This window comes from Myxocyprinus asiaticus, chromosome 23, assembly GCF_019703515.2.
Source record: "Myxocyprinus asiaticus isolate MX2 ecotype Aquarium Trade chromosome 23, UBuf_Myxa_2, whole genome shotgun sequence".
Taxonomy (NCBI): Eukaryota; Metazoa; Chordata; class Actinopteri; order Cypriniformes; family Catostomidae; genus Myxocyprinus; species Myxocyprinus asiaticus.
The window spans coordinates 5,611,047-5,628,951 of NC_059366.1; the positions used below are offsets into that span (position 1 = coordinate 5,611,047).

General features: G+C 37.7%; 1 protein-coding gene and 1 pseudogene across 1 annotated transcript; one reads left to right on the plus strand and one right to left on the minus strand.

Annotated features, from left to right (window-relative positions):
* Positions 1-861: 861 nt before the first annotated feature.
* Positions 862-6,288, plus strand: LOC127413633 (proteasome subunit beta type-1-B). The gene is made up of 6 exons (XM_051650918.1): positions 862-1,034; positions 1,411-1,518; positions 1,659-1,740; positions 4,502-4,631; positions 4,770-4,876; positions 5,990-6,288. The coding sequence occupies exons 1-6, from the start codon at positions 934-936 to the stop codon at positions 6,173-6,175; spliced, it is 714 nt and encodes a 237-aa protein (XP_051506878.1). The 5' UTR covers positions 862-933; the 3' UTR covers positions 6,176-6,288.
* Positions 6,289-7,900: 1,612 nt separating this feature from the next.
* LOC127414311 (dynein axonemal assembly factor 10-like) lies at positions 7,901-16,455 on the minus strand (annotated as a pseudogene).
* Positions 16,456-17,905: the final 1,450 nt, after the last annotated feature.

The window sequence follows — 17,905 nt, forward strand, 5'->3', positions numbered from 1 at the left end:
AATAAATAAATAAATAAATAAATAATTTTCTCTCTTCAAAAAAATTTTTTTTTTTCTCTCTGTTTTGTATTAGCAGTAGGGGCGTGAAGCTATAAAAGTATAATGATTTCTGTTGTTAGGGGGGGGGGGGTTTGTCGGAGCTGCCCTTCAGGGACGTGGGCTGGCTGTTATTGCGAAAAAGGTTTGCAAACCCTTAAATAAATAATAAATGTATTATTCAGCTATCTAGCAACAGAGAAAGCATTAAAAGCATAAGATTACATGTTTACTGATAGTGGCACCTGGTGGCCAAGGTTGGTACCGCATGCATTTTTTTGAAGAGAGAAAAAAAAAGTTTGAAGAGAGAAAAAAAAATTGTTTTTAAAGAGAGAGAAAAAAATGTTTGAAGAAAGAAAAAACGTTTTTTTTTGAAGAAAGAAAAACAAATTTGGAAGAGAGAAAAAAAACATTTAGGAAGAGAGAAAAAAATGTAAGACAAATATTTTTTTCCACCTTGCGGTTCAGAGCTTCCGTAGACATACGATCTGTATCCACCTGCATTAATAAATAAATAAATATAATAATATGGTAAAGTACAAATGTAAATAAATATATATATATAAATATATAAATATATAAATATATATATATATATATATATATATATATATATATATATATATATATATATGAATATAAACCTAATATAAGAATTAAATTAAATGTATATATATGTGTATATACACCTGTGTGTGTGTGTGTGTGTGTGTGTGTGTGTGTGTATATACACCTGCATAAACAAGTAATAAATAAATAAATAAATACAACCAGCAGACGGCGGTATAACTTCCACGTGACTACAAGCAGGTTTGACGTTGCGCACAGGAACACAGTCTGTCAACTTCCGGTGACCATATTGCAGTGATACAGCGGGTTTTGTGTGTTCCATCAATCATGCTGTCTGCACAAACTTACGGTGAGAATGGAAAGATGAAAGAATATCACTACACGGGACCAGTGGAGCATAAATTCTCTCCTTATGCCTTCAACGGAGGGTAAGAACAGTGTCTTCTGTTTATCTCCTTTAGTCACCTGAGCTAGCGAACATGACACTTCAAATCATAACAGAAACTCAGTTATAAACTCTTTATAAAGTGATTCATGATTTTGCAAGCTTCAGCAGCACTTGTCATTTCAAGAGTTAAATGAAGTTAGTGAAATAAAATCACAACTCTATAAATACTGGTTGAGTTGGTGTGAACTGTTTTACTTTCACTATCATAAATACAGTATTAAATGAGGAACAAAAGAGATTGCATTAATAACATTATTTTATGCCTTCATCTCCACCTTAGTAAGATCAAGTTAAATTAATCTCATGCAAACTCTTCAGCTGAGTAATGAATGTTTTGTTCAATATGATCTTTTCAGGACTGTGCTGGCCGTGGCAGGTGAAGACTTTGCTATTGTGGCCTCAGACACACGTTTAAGTGAGGGATACAGCATCCACAGCCGTGATTCCCCAAAATGCTACAAACTGTGAGTGACCGTGTGTTAAACATGAAACATTTTGTGTGTTATTCAATGCATGTAACTATAACTGTACATACAGTTCATACAGATGAGTTGCATTACATACTGAAAGCAGATTCTGATCTCTCTGGTTCATTTCCATTAAGGACAAACACTACTGTGCTTGGCTGCAGTGGTTTCCATGGCGACTGCTTGACACTAACCAAAATCATTGAGGCAAGACTGAAGGTGGGTTTGATAGTGGACTACTAAGTAAATACAAAATGTTTAACTGTGATCGTGTTTGCATGCACATCCATTTCCAACTAGATGTGTATAGCTTGTCAAGACAAACTTTGATTTTGGCTTGACAAAGCCTTGTCTGAAAGTTTAAACTAGTTTTAAAAGTTTGAAGGTTATACAGACATTACATTAAGGAAAAACAGCCAGCTAGCTACTATCTAGTTGGACAGACTGTCACATAGTCAGATAGACATATATATATATATATATATATATATATATATATATATATATAGATATATTAGAGGCCGACCGATATGGGATTTTTAGACCAATACTGATTTTAGAGGGGGGAAATTCACAGATTACCGATATGGTGACCGATATAGCTAATTTTTGAGTTGGAATGAAAACAGACCTTTTCTATGTGGATTGTGCACCGATATGACTATGCAAAGGTACTCAGAAAGCTTCTTTCTTAAACAAGAATATTTGACATTATTATTATACATTGTCAACAAATTCTAGAAATGAACACTGAGAAAATAAAGAATAAATAAAAATACAATACATGGCTAAATAAACATCAGTACTGTTTAGTATCAGTCAGTTGCTGACCATTTAAATAAAGAATAAATAAAAATTAAATAAATAGCTAAAAAAACATCAGGGGCCAGTTGCACCAGCTATACGTACGTTACAACTTAGCCTAGTTATGGCGTAAATGGGTACTAAGTCACAATTTATGCTCTACTAAATATTTGAGCGTTGCACCGTTACATTTATGTAGGACGTAACCCTACTTATAAACTAAATATTTACAGAAGCCTCTGACCAGGAGTAACTGATGGAATAAAAAAGCAGACTCATTTAATGACATCAATGAGCTCATGTTTTGGTTGACAGGCATATATCGACATATATGATGATGTTGGCATTTACATTCATTTACATTTACGAGAGTGGAAAAAAAACTTTTAAGCGGCTCTTCAGCATGAAACCGATCTAACGGTGCTGTTTTTAGGGTGCGTCGCCCGGTGTCAAGTGTCAACATATAAGAAATATATAAGATATTAAAATGAATAAATGTCTATTTTTCCAGCCTATTGTATTAGTATTTATCACCCCTTATTTATTTTAGATACAGTTCCTATATATTATTATTTACACAGGGCAAATATACTATTTATTAAATCTATTTTTATTACGTATCCAGTTTTAATATCTGGAAAACCAGACTTTTAAATATTACATTTTATAAATGCAATGACTGGAATTGTTTGGTTGAAGGGGGTACCAAACTGTGAATCCTGAACAAAACAGTTTGGTGAATACATTTACACGCTGACAAGCAATGAAAGTAGCTACGTGGTTAGCTAGTTAGCTATAAGCTCGTTGTCATGGAGAGTAAAAGATGGACTTTATTTACTTTCCAGCATTGTGTCTCACCAACTAGGTAACAACATAGCATGAAATCAACACTCAACAGACACAATCCACCACCGCACCGTTGTCTGTTGAGCTGCAAAAAGATGCTCTGATGTTTACCTTTCAATCTGCTACATTACTGACTGTACTGACAAACTATAGCTGGCTAACACAGCAAACAGATGTGATAAACATGAGTGACATGGTTGTCAGGGACAGGGTTAATGTTATATTAGTTATATAAAATGATGGGGTCATTTTTTATTAACATTCCAGTATGTATTTCACAAACTAGTTAGCAATTTAACGAGAAGAGACCACTCAAATCCATACCGGTTAACTCTGCCCTGTCTGCAGAACCACCATCAGCTCAGAGTCAGCTCTGTAAACAATGGAGTTGGCGCGCGCTCTGCTGGACAAACTAACAAACTAACTGGACACTAATTCTAAAGCATTGTTTTCTGCATTATATGTTCTGAAAAAAGTTTTCATATCGGTAAAATATATGCCGATACCAATATATCGGTGAAAGGCTAATATCACTGATACAATAGCACTAATATATATATATATAGGATTTTTCCTCCTTTTTCTCCCAGTTTGGAATGCCCAATTTCCAATGTGCTTTTAAGTCCTCGTGGTCGCATAGTGATTCGCCTCAGTCCGGGTGGCGGAGGACAAATCCCAGTTCCCAATCCCGCGCATCTTATCACATGGCTTGTTGAGCGCATTGCCACTGAGACATAGCACGTGTGGAGGCTTCACGCCATCCACTGCGGCAACCACGCTCAACTCACCACGCACCTCACCAAGAACTAACCACATTATAGCGATCACGAGGAGGTTACCCCATGTGACTCTACCCTCCCTAGCAACCAGGCCAATTTGGTTGCTTAGGAGACCTGGCTGGTGTCACTCAGCACACCCTGGGATTCGAACTAGCGAACCCCAGGAGTGGTAGCCAGTGTCTTTACCACTGAGCTACCCAGGCCCCTTAGAAGATATTACTTTAACCGCTGGAGTCGTATCGATAAAATTTTGCTGACTGTCTGTGATTTTTGGAGCTTCAAAAGAGAAATCTCCATTCACTTGCATTTTAAGGTCCTACAGAGCTAAGATATTTTTCTTCAAATGTATTCTGGTGAAGAAAGTAAGTCATGCACACCTGGGATATCATGAGGGTGAGTAAATAATGAGAGAATTGTCATTTTTGGGTGAACTATTCCTTTAAGGGTTAGCACATCAGTCTTTTCACGTCAGATACGTTAGGACGTTAAATTAGAGAAAGCATGAAAGGGTCCAGGATGTTTCCTCATGAGTGATCCTCCCTCTGTTATAGATGTACAAGCATTCAAATAATAAGACCATGACCAGTGGAGCCATCGCAGCCATGCTGTCAACAATCCTGTATGGAAGACGTTTCTTCCCTTACTATGTGTACAACATCATCGGTGGTCTTGATGAGGAGGGTGAGTTTGTGAAGCTCAGACAAGCAGGATTTGCATAGATAGACGGACCATTTTGGATTGGAATAAGATGCTTGTAAAAATTATAAAGAACAATCTTTTAATATCTAATTTACATTTTTTTTTTTTTTTCTATTCAAGGTCGAGGTGCTGTTTACAGTTTTGATCCAGTCGGATCATACCAGAGAGACACTTACAAAGCAGGTGGCTCAGCGAGTGCAATGCTGCAGCCTCTTCTGGACAACCAGGTAAGAAAATCCATCTTAATGTAATTAATAGAGATAATAAATTAAAGTGCACCTATTATGGTTTTGAAAAGTGCCTAATTTAGTTTTAAAGGTCTCATACAATAGATTTACATGCATCCAAGGTGAAAAAGCACTTTAATTTGCTCATAATTTAAATTGCAGCATTACCTTTTTTCCCAGTGTCAAAAACGACTCCTTCAATGATCCGTTCTAAAGGTAACAGTACCGGTAGCTCAGTGGTAAAAGACGCTGGCTACCACCCCTGGAGTCCGCTAGTTCGAATCCCAGGGTGTGCTGAGTGACTTCAGCCAGGTCTCCTAAGCAAACAAATTGGCCCAGTTGCTAGGGAGGGTACAATCACATGGGGTAACCTCCTCGTGGTTGCTATAATGTGGTTTGTTCTCGGTGGGACGCGTGGTGAGTTGAGCACAGATGCCGCGGTGGATGGTGTAAAGCCTCCACACGCGCTATGTCTCTGTGGCAACGCGCTCAACAAGCCACGTGATAAGATGCTCAGGTTGATGGTCTCAGACGCGGAGGCAACTGGGATTCATCCTCCGCCACCCGGATTGAGGCGAATCGCTACGCCACCACGAGGACTAAAGCGCACTGGGAATTGGGCATTCCAAATTGGGTGAAAAAAGGGGAAAAATCCAGAAAAAAAAATGAAAGATATTTTTTTTTTTTATATTCGGTGTTTAAAATTAAACACAAACTCAAACCCTCAGGTTTACTTGCTTAGAAAGTCATGGAAATTTCACTAATGACCAATGCTGTTTTATAGTTTTGCGGATCTCGAAAATATTTAATCCTTTATATTTTGCTTTTGTGTAGCATAAAACTTGCTCGCAAGCCATCGTGATGTCTGATTTGTGAACAAATCATTCTTTTGAGTTGGCTATTTCAACGAATCAGTCGAACCACTTCGGAAAATGGTCAGAATGATTTATTAGGGAATCTGTCTGATTTTGAATGGTTAGAAAAATAATAATAATCCGTTATCACAAATTACTGAAAAGATCATAGAAATGTAATCCTGTAACCACATGCAGAGAAAGGTTTAGTGCAGTTTGTCAAACCCTGAAAGCTTAAATGAGATTTTCTTGTGCTCAGATTGGATTTAAGAACATGGAGAACGTGGAGCAGCTGCCCCTGACTCTGGAGAAGGCTGTGCAGCTGGTGAAGGATGTGTTCATCTCCGCTGCAGAGAGAGACGTCTATACAGGAGATGCCCTCAAGATCTGCATAGTCACCAAGGAAGGCATTCGAGAAGAGATCGTGCCACTGAGGAAAGACTGAGACGTCTTTGCCAAAATTAGCCTGTTTTTGTTTTCCTCCAGTTGCATCCAATATTCTGCTGTTCTTTTTATATTCTTTCTCAAGAATAAATACATATATGACATCATGAGCAATCCAGTTCTCTCTCTCTCTCTCTCTCTCTCTATATATATATATATCTCAGTGGTTATATGACATTTTATACAGTATAAGGGAAATTATGACTAGACTCTTGGTTAGCCATATGACACATTGGATTCTAATCAGTACTTCTTAGTGCACATAAATCTGCATTTTTGTAAAGTACAACTGAGTAAAGAAGAATGGCTTAAATTTAACCAGCTCCAAGTTCACCAGAGGAAACACTAATCAACCTCATGGTGACTTCACACAAATCACAACTATCAACCAGCTACAACAAAACAACAACAACAGTCATAAGAATTAAAACTATATACATTTTTAAAGAACAATTAGGATTTTTCGACATAAGTTCCCTCTTTTGACCAAACATACATAATTTATTTAAGCAAACGTGCAGGCTTATGGGTATTCCACACAGCCACAATTTTGCATCTGATAATTTTAAGTTATTAGTACTTGAACGTTTAAAGAACGTATACATTTGAGTTATGATTCCAAAATGTGACATTTCAAGTACTGTTTAATTAGGACCACTTAAATGTTTTTATTAATGACAATTTTCAGGTTTAGAGAGTAACGGTAACTTAATTAAAACTAGAAAGAATAGTAAATAATTAAGCTTGAGTAAACTATTTTTGTACAATTTGAGATAACTATTAGTATTTACAGTCAGCACTACCAATTACTATTATTAAGTAATAATACCTGCATTTAAATATTCTAAAATTGTCAAAACATTTCAGTGAGATTAAATGATAGGTACGGTTTCTTGGAAACTCACAACGGGCACTTTATAATCAATGAAATATTGTAAAGCTAAACATAAATAGATGAAAATATATTTACTATTGATCTTTCTATGACTTTTTATGATGTTATTAAAGGGATAGTTCACCCAAAAATGAAAATTCTCTCATCGTTTACTCACTCTCATGCCATCCCAGATGTTCTTTCTTCTGCAGAACACAGATGAAAATTGTGACCAAAATTATAGGTCCAAAAGCACAAAGGCAGCATTAAATAATCCATATGACTCCAGTGGTTTAATCCATGTGTTCAGAAGCAATATGATAAGTGTGGGAGAGAAACAGATCAATATTTAAGTCCTTTTTTACTATAAATCATCACTACCACATTCTTCTTTTGTTTTTGCTGATTCACATTCATCATGCATATCGCCACCTACTGGGCAGAGAGGAAAATTTATAGTAAAAAAGGAATTAAATTTTAATCTGTTTCTCACCCACATCTGTTTTATCGCTTCTGAAGAAACAATGGAGTCTTATGGATTACTTTTATGCTGCCTTTTTGGAGCTTCAAAGTTCTGATCACCATTCACTTACATTGTGAGGACCTACAGAACTGAAATATAATTCTAAAAATCTTTCGTTGGTGTTCTGTAGAGAAAGAACGTCATACACATCTGGGATGGCATAAGGGTGAGTAAATGGGTGAACCCCATTTTTGGGTGAACTTTTAGATTCCACGACTTTTCTAGGCTTGGAAATCACAATTTTAAAATACCCTGATATTTCCAGGTTTTCCATGACCATGGGAACCCTGAATCAGAACATGTAAAAATTAACTATGACTGGGAGACGTTCAATTTGAGTGATGCAAACACACACCAAAGGCAACAGACCAGCAATCTCTCTTGGTTTCTCCCTCCATTGGCTCCATGTTTGCCAAAGGTGTGTCTTTCTACCTGGAGTCCCACACCTTAACTGTACCTTTTTACACTACCACACACAGACACAAACATCAGGGCCAATAATATGTTGAGACTAAACATTTAAAGTGTCAGTGGTACTTTCTATGTACATGATAAAGTTTTCGAAAGTGATTCAGTGACAAGTCTAGTTACCATCACTACTTCAAGTGACAATCCCAGGGGCCCTGTCTCCGATGCCCAGCCCTCCCACTCCATCAATGCTGTTTATGTGCACTTGTGCGCTTTCACAGAGTACACTAGACAGTCAGGTACTTCAAGATTCCTGCAAAGCCAAATTTCAATCTCAGATTGAACATTGCTACAACTGTCTCGGACTGGATGATGTGCATGCCAATAGAAAAAACAGCAACAGTAACATCAAAATCCTACCAAATATTTAGACTGCCGTCTAAGTCTCCTGTGGCCAAATGCCTCTGCTGGAGAGATGTGGCTCCAAATGTTCCACATTTGATTGGCTTGGCTTTTTCTATCTGGAATGCACATAAATACATTCCATTAATTAAATAAATCAGTAAAATTGATGACAAATACTAACATTCCTAGGCAAGGCAAGGTAGTAATAAGTTAAAGGGATAGGTCACCCGAAAATGAAAAACCCATGTCGTTCCAAACCTGTATGCTGCTATTTTTTTATCCAAGAAAAAGAAAAGGATAATTTTTAGAAATCTTAATAAGTGCCATACAAGTTGTACAGTGCATTCAGAAAGTATTCGGACCCCTTCATTTTTTTTTTTTCACATTTTGTTGTTGCAGCCTTATGCTAAAATGCTTTAAATTATCAATCTACACTCCATACCCCATAATGACAAAGCAAAAACCAGATTTTTGATCTGCAAATTTATTAAAAAGAAACAACTGAAATAACACATTGACATAAGTATTCAGACCCTTAGAGGCCTCGATATACTTCCTACAAAATCGAAGAACAAACGTGCAATGTCATTTAGAGCAAAATCTGGCCAAAAATAAGGTTTTTTTTTGCATTAGTTTCGGTGGTTCGTAACAGCTCGCTGGGACAAACTTTTAGGAAAACTTCTGACCGGCTGCTAAACACCTTCTTACTGTCATGGGTCCATGTCATCGGTAGGTGTGACCAAGAGCTCCACCTACCTTGAGGCCGATGGCTAATTCTGTTTATGTTTTTCAGTGAGACAGAATGAGTCATCGTGAACACATCGATGTGCAGAGTTATTAGCGAGCTGGTGCAGATGTACCTACATCCCTTAGTGTAGTGGTTCTCAACTGGTTTTGCTTCGGGAACCAGAATTTACATTGGAAATCAAGTGGCGACCCATCATAGTAAAAACATAACCTGTATTTAATGTATCCTGGGTTGCATTTCTTTTTATCTTGCGTAGTTTTGTTAATGGTTTTCAAGTACATGGGCATGCATCAAGTGACATTTTTGTTGTCGATGTCAACAACAAAAGCTACAGGAATTTTTCTCTCCCTCGTTTAAAAAAAAGAAGAGCATACAGTTGGTCAGAAGTTTACATACACCTTAGCCAAATACATTTAAATTCAGTTTTTCACAATTCCTGACATTTAATCGTAAAAAACTTTCCCTGTCTTAGGTCAGTTAGGATCACTACTTTATTTTAAGAATGTGAAATGTCAGAATAATATTAGAGAGAATGATTTATTTCAGCTTTTATTTCTTTCATCACAATCCCAGTGGGTCAGAAGTTTACATACACTTTGTTAGTATTTGGTAGTATTGCCTTTAAATTGTTTAACTTGCAAATGCTTGGAGTCATTGTCCATTTGGAAGACCCATTTGCGACCAAGCTTTAACTTCATGGTTGATGTCTTCAATAAATCCACATAATTTTCCTTCCTCATGATGCCATCTATTTTGTGAAGTGCACCAGTCCCTCCTGCAGCAAAGCACCCCCACAACATGATGCTGCCACCACCATGCTTCATGGTTAGGATGGTGTTCTTTGGCTTGCAAGCCTCACTCTTTTTCCTCCAAAAATAATGATGGTCATTATGGCCAAAAAGTTCCATTTTCGTTTCATCAGACCAGAGGAAATTTCTCCAAAAAGTAAGATCTTTTTCCCTATGTGCGCTTGCAAACTGTAGTCTGACTTTATTGGATTTGGAGCAGTGGCTTCTTACTTGCTGAGCAGCCATTCAGGTTATGTCGATATAGGACTCGTTTTACTGTGGATATAGATACTGTCTACCGGTTTCCTCCAGTATCTTCACAAGATACTTTGCTGTTGTTATGGGATTGATTTGCACTTTTTGCATCAAACTACATTCATTTCTAGGAGACAGAATGCGTCTCCTTCCTGAGCGGTATGATGGCTGTGTGGTCCCATGGTGTTTATACTTGCTTACTATTGTTTGTACAGATGAACGTGGTAACTCCAGGCATTTGGAAATTGCTCCCAAGGATGACTTGTGGAGGTCCACAATTTTTATTTTTATTTTTTTATTTTTTTTGAGTTCTTGGCTGATTTCTTTTTATTTTCCCATGATGTCAAGCAAAGAGGCACTGAGTTTGAAGGTAGGCCTTAAAATACATCCACAGGTACACCTCCAATTGACTCCAATTAACCTATCAGAAGTTAATTGGCTAATTGCCTAAAGGCTTGACATCATTTTCTGGAATTTTCCAAGCTGCTTAAAGGCACAGTTAACTTAGCGAATGTAAACTTCTGACCCACTGGAATTGTGATATAGTCAATTAAAAGTGAAACAATTGTTGGAAAAATTACTCATGTCATGCACAATGTAGATGTCCTAAACGACTTGCCAAAACTACAGTTTGCTAATATGAAATCTGTGGAGTGGTTCAAAAATTAGTTTTAATGACTTCAACCTAAGTGTATGTAAACTTCTGACCTCAACTGTATTTATTTATATGAGCCCATTATTATCCTGTTTGTTTCCTAATTTCAACCATCATTCAAACAGAACATACATTTTACACAGGAGGAAAGTCGTCTCATTAGGCTTCCATGGTTAGGTCACTAACTACATTTCCATCCAAGGGTTTTTTTGCGACAAAATGTGTAGCGCATCCAAAAGTTTACCATTATAGATGATGGAAAAACAAATTATCACTAAAATTTCACAAGTGTCGACATAATATTTTTCCGTTTAACTCTAGCTCATAAATTTTATGTCGATACTTCAAATGTCACGAAAAACCGGTTTGGAGGCACTTTTTGTCAAGAAAATTGGCATTAACGCGATAATATAGTGTCAGATAACAGAATTTACCCCAATCATTAGCCTGTGTTAATCATGACGACAAGGTATACATCCTTGAAATCCAATTTATTGTATGTGAAGCGTTACTCGCACTGTTATGGATTGGTCTTAACGGCACACCTGCACAGATCCGATGCCTCAAACACATATGTGTCATGACACATCCAGGAGTGCCAACACAAATATGTCTCATGCACCTGTCATCGACAAGTGCACGGAGAACAAACAAATCGCCACTCTTTGCAATTAATTTAACCGCGGTAGTCATCCGTTTATATATTAATGTTGACGGCAGTCATGGAATTAGCCCACAATACAAAAAACATATAATTTCTATGCACAAAAATGTTTTAAATTAAAAATAAATACACAATACAAGAAGAAAAGCATCAGTGTGCTTTATGGAACACTAACATATAACCCAATTCTGTAAAATTATTGTTTAGCTTACTTTTGAAAAAATGCCGGCAAAATTCCCTGTATTAAATAAAATAAATTACCAAACGAATAAAGTATTAAATTAAAAAAATAAATTACCAAATGAAAAAATTATATTGTTAGGCTTATATAGGCCTTTTCTTTACACAAACTTAAATTAGCCTTACCCTGTTTTGTAGACGGAAAACGTCAGATGAATTACATTCTCAGAATGTTCTAGACTTTTTTAAAAGACTATTAACTATCAGAACTATTTGTCCAATGCTGAGTTCACTTTCAGGGTTAGGTTAGAAAGGTAAACAATTAGCGATATACACACATTTCTGTATGGAAACAGCTTAAGGGCAGATTTATTTTGCGATAAACCAAAACTCATGCGACAAAGTGTTTTTTTTAAGAATGACGTCATCACACACTTTTTATCGATAAAAGGCCATTTGAATGGAAACAGGCAGAAGACGGCAAATTTTGCAAACATTTTTTTACGCATTTTCACTTTGCCGATAACAAAACAGTGCGAAAAGCAGATGGAAACTAGGTTAATGTAGCTAGTCTTAAATAATAGTAATAATAATACATTTTGGTATTTATAAAAAATTTAAATACTAGCTGAAACACATTTTGAAACTTTAACTACAACTGTTGATATAAAAATTTGTATTATGTATTAGACTATGGAAAACCCCCACCAATCACATGTAATGTATGTAATGACGTAACAAGAACATCACATAATGTACACAAGAGCGAGAACGCTGAACAGAGAAACGTGTGAGAACCCCAATTTCTTATGTTGATTAAATCAGTTAAAGATTCTCCACCTGACTATTTTCTTTGACAATAAGGTCAAATAGAGTCTATCTAAAATTATTTCATGTGAAACTATAACATTTTGTCAAAATATAACAGTTACTTTTACTCAGGTAAAATTGTGAAACAATTTTGTAAAGGTGATGATGTGTAATGAAAAAAATTAATAAAATAAATAGGGCATAACTTAGTGTTGCTCTTTTCCTCCTCAGTGCTGTTTGGCATGTCGGGGCTGCCTACTGTTTGAGATGTTTGACTTGACTTCCTCTGTAACGCTTTAAACTAGAAAAGTCTCACTAGAATTGAAATGGGTCAGATCATATCGAGGGAAGCCTGGATGTCGCGCGCACGTGCCAGATATCAGAGAAGATCATTAGCGCGAGCTGGTTCCGTTAAGGCGGGTGTACACGGTGCAATTTTTGGCTGTAGTGTGAGCTCCAATTTGGGCGCTGTCGGCTTGAATCCGTGAGGTGTGTGTGGTTGAACAAGCCGATTTTGCGATCTAGCCTACCTGAAGTTGACCAATCAGGAGAAAGTGTTACAACTCACACATCAATGAAAACTGAGTGTTCATGAAGCTTTTAAACATTTGGAGAAAATGGTTGTGTTAAAACTGTGTTTTTCCCATATTATTCACGACCACATCACTGGGAAGGATTCTACAGAAATGCCATGCTGTTCTCTGCTCTTCAAACAAATCAGTTGCCATACGGGTTGCGCTAGAAAACAATATTTATCAATGACGGACAGAGTTTTAAAATTTCCACCATGGTCTATTTTTATTCATCATACTTGCATTCGTTTCAGTCCTAGGGTGACATTTACGGGGATATAGCATCTGTTATAATTGTACATACACGATAGTGGATATGTGAGAGATGTTTTACAACTCACTGAGCGAGAGTCTGGTGAAACCAGTCATGTTTGCGCTTAAATTAAATCCAAGTATTACCATCAAAAACGCTGCATGAATTTTCCGCACTTTCTTTTTAATCTTGTTCATTTTGTGCACTTTATTATCATGCAGTAACTGGCAATAACACACTGTCATTATGATTGATGTATGCAGTTATGAAATCACACAGCCTCCCTTCGAAATCTGTCAATTGTCGGACAGCATTTGTAATAATTGTCCATATAAAATTATCTGTCAGATGTCGGACAGCATTTGTAATAATTATCCATATATAATTATGCCAAAAACTTTTACACAGTACTGTATATTACTTTAAATCATCATCGAGTGGTTAACAGCTTCTTTTACTGACCTCATGTGAATTCTACTCATAGAATGAGGCATACATTTATTGATAACACATTTTTAAGGTTTTACATGTAGCGTCCTTATATTTAGATGTACTTCTAAATGCCTCCCACATGGTGTGGCAGGTGTCTGAATGTTCAGAATCAGTATACCGTTGCTCGGCTGTTTAGAACTTCTTTTTACCCCTGAACGAAGAATTAAGAGGAAGTATCTTGAGGCCTTAACTCAGTACTTAGTTGAAGCACCTTTGGCAGAGATTACAGCCTCAAGTCTTTTTGGGTATGATGCGACAAGCTTTGCACACCTGGATTTGGGGATTTTCTGCCATTCTTCTCTGCACGTCCTCTCAAGCTCTGTCAGGTTGGATGGGGACCATCGGTGGACAGGCATTTTCAGGTCTCTCCAGAGATGTTCGATTGGGTTCAAGTCCAGGCTCTGGTTGGGCCACTCAAGGGCATTCAAAGAGTTGTCTCTAAGCCACACTTGTGTCATCTTGGCTGTGTGCTTAGGGTTATTATCCTGTTGGAAGGTGAACCTTCAGCCCAGTCTGAGGTCCTGAGCGCTCTGGGCCAGGTTTTCATTTAGGTTTTTGCTTTGCATTTTGCTGTGATCAGCTTCCTTCAACCCTGACCAGTCCCTGCCACTGAAAAACACCTCCACAGCATGATGCTACCACCACCATGCTTTACCGTTGGGATGGTATTGTGCAGGTGATGAGCGGTGCCTGGTTTTCTTCAGGCATGATTCTTGGAATTGAGGCTAAACAGTTCAATCTTCATTTTATCAGACCAGAGAATCTTGTTTCGCACAGTCTGAAAGTCCTTTAGGTGCTTTTTTTGCAAATTCCAAGCAGGCTTTCATGTGTCTTGCACTGAGGAGATGCTTCCGTCTGGCCACTCTCATAAAGCCCAGATCGGTGGAGTGTTGCAGTGATAGTTGTCCTTGTGCAAGTTTCTCCCATCTCCAAACATGATCTCTGGAGCTCAACCAGAGTGACCATCAGGTTCTTGGTCACCATTCTTACCAAGATCCTTCTCCCCCGATAGCTCAGTTTGGCCGGGTGGCCAGCTCTAGGAAAAGTCCTGGTTGTTCCAACTTCAATGCAGCCAAAAAATTTTTTTTAGCCTTCCCTAGATCTGTGCCTCCATACAATCCTCTCTCTGAGCTCTGCAGGCAGTTTCTTTGACCTCATGGATTGTTTTTTGCTCTGATATGCATTTTCAGCTGTGAGACCTTATACTGACAGGTGTGTGCCTTTCCACATCATGTCCAATCAATTGAATTTGCCACAGGTGGACTCCAATCAAAGTGCAGAAATATCTCAAAGATGATCCAGAGAAATGGGATGCACCTGAGCTAAATATCAAGTGTCATAGCAAAGGGTCTGAATAATTATGTCAATGTGATATTTCAGTTTTTTCTTTTTAATAAATTTGCAAAGTTATTAAAAATCTGGTTTTATATTTGCCATTATGGGGTATGGAGTGTAGATTGATGTGAAAAACATAAAATAATTTAAAGCATTTTAGCACAAGGCTGCAACATAACAAAATGTGAAAAAAAGAAAAGAAAAAAAAAAGAAAAAACAAGGGGTATGAATGCACTGTACATTTAATTTGACATTTTTTGGTCCTTTTTGGAGTTTGACAGACATGGACATCATATACAATTGTTGTATGTGAAAGAGCTGCTTAAAGATTCTAAAATATTTTCTCATTTTGTGGATAAAATAAAAACAAACATGTTTGAAATGACATTAATGTAAGTAAATAACAACATGATTGACATTTTTGTGCAAACCGGTGCTCCTTTAAAGGTGCTGTAACCATTTCATACGTTTTGCTTGAACTTCCAGTGGACCTCCCCCTTTGCTTCAGTCACACGCTCTGTTAAAAAACCCCATCCTCCAGTGACATGTCAACCAACCAATGTCAGTCAACCAGAATGTGCAAAATGATTGACAGGCAGAGAGCGTTTCTGATTGGCTACAAAGCACAGGCCGCTCTCGCGACTCATCTCGAGTCTCGTGCTGTGATTCCTCAGCAACAGGCTAATCGAGCTTTTTAAATGAATGCGTATTAATCTTCATTTGTTCCATGTCAAGATAAACAGCTCAAACCTCTTTGACCAGCTGCAGCTCCCCATGTTGGATCACGTAGATCTGCATGACTCCTGTTCCTCTGGCGAAGTTTCCCATACAAACAAACTTTGTGCTGCAGGGAATCCATTTGCTCTCAAACACAGTGTAGTTCAAACTCTTCTGGATGTGCGCGATGATTTGTGGCTTTTCGGGGGTTGTTGTCCGAATCCGATCAGTTTACACAAAATACATGAGATTTCAGTTGTATTGATCGATTAGCATCTGAATAGGGCGCTTGTGTGTCATTCACGAGGACCCTTCAATCAGTGTTGGTCAATGTGAAAATGCCAACAGTGCCCCGCCCACTTATTCAGCGTCTGGCTTCCGGAAGGATTTTTCCCATAAATTTTTTGCAAAGGGTTTTCAAAAAATCCACCATAAAATAGTTATAAGCTATGAACCAAACCAACCAGCTCTGAGATGAATCTCAAGATCACAAACTTTGTTTTTAGACTAAATATTTTTTGAAAATCGGAAAAAAAGACAAAGGTACAAGGCAGTGTACTTACCTCATTCACGAAGGTATGAACTACAATCCCATGAAGCATTGCGAATGATGTGATTATATCAAAAACAATTGGAATATATCAAACTATTGATTTTAGGTTGTTGAGAAACAATTTATTTTATGTTTATTGCAAAATATTCCGATATGTACAAATAGATAAGTAGTTTAAGGGTGAAGAGATATCAACTCGATTCACTCACAGTGTGTCATGAGAGTGGGTGGTCGCTCTGTGGCAAATTCTGCTGGCTTCATTGGTGAATCTTTCTTTGCTGTACCATGGGTAATGTAGTTGTTTACCAGGAATTGTGCTATCAAACACCCTATTTAAAAAAAAACAACAAAAAAAAAACAATTAGATAACGCAGGCGGATGGCTTCAACAGAGGCACATACTATCGATAGACAACCTCGGAGCTCAAGGTAGGTCTGTCTTGAAATGTTTATAAGCTATCCTTAAAAATCTATTCATCTATCACAGGACTTAATGACTACAGACCTGTCGCCCTAACATCTGTGGTCATGAAATCATTTGAGAGACTGGTGTTGGCCCACCTGAAGGACATCACTGGACCCTTTCTAGATCCCCTTCAATTTGCTTATCGAGCAAACAGGTCTGTGGATGATGCAGTCAACATAGGATTGCATCATATCCTGCAACATCTGGACAGACCAGGGACATATGCAAGGATTCTTTTAGTGGATCACTTTTAGTGATCAACATTGACCCCCCTCACCATTCTAAACAGCACTGTGGCAGCAGTGGAGTCATTCAGGTTCCTGGGCACTACCATCTCACAGGACCTGAAGTGGGAGACACACATTGACTCCATTGTGAAAAAGGCCCATCAGAGGTTGTACTTTCTTCGCCAGTTGAGGAAGTTCAACCTGCCACAGGCGCTGCTGATACAGTTCTACTCAGCGGTCATTGAGTCTGTCCTCTGCACTTCAATAACTGTCTGGTTTGGTTCAGCTATGAAATCAGACAGCAGAAGACTACAGAGGACATTTTGGACTGCTGAGAGGATTATTGGTTGCCCCCTGCCCTCCCTTCAAGAACTGTACACTTCCAGATTGAGGAAAAAGGCTGGAAAAATCACTCTGGACCCCACTCACCCTGCCTACTACCTTTTTGAACTGTTGCCTTCTGGACGGCGCTACAGAGCACTGAGCACCAGAACCATAAGGCACAAGAACAGTTTTTTCCCTCAGGCTATCCATCTCATGAACAGTTAAAACTGCCCCTTTGAGCAATAATTAATGTGCAATACACAGCTTAGTCTATGTATATTTATCCAACATACCATACCTCTTCTGCCAATACATTCCCTTGCTTCTGTATATAACAGATATGTATTTGTATATTGTACATATGTATATTTATATAAATATATATTGTCCTATTGTGTATTTCTATATATACTTTATTTTTTTATTATTATCTCTGTCTTGTTGTTGTGTTGTTGTGCACTGGAAGCTCCTGTCACTAAGACA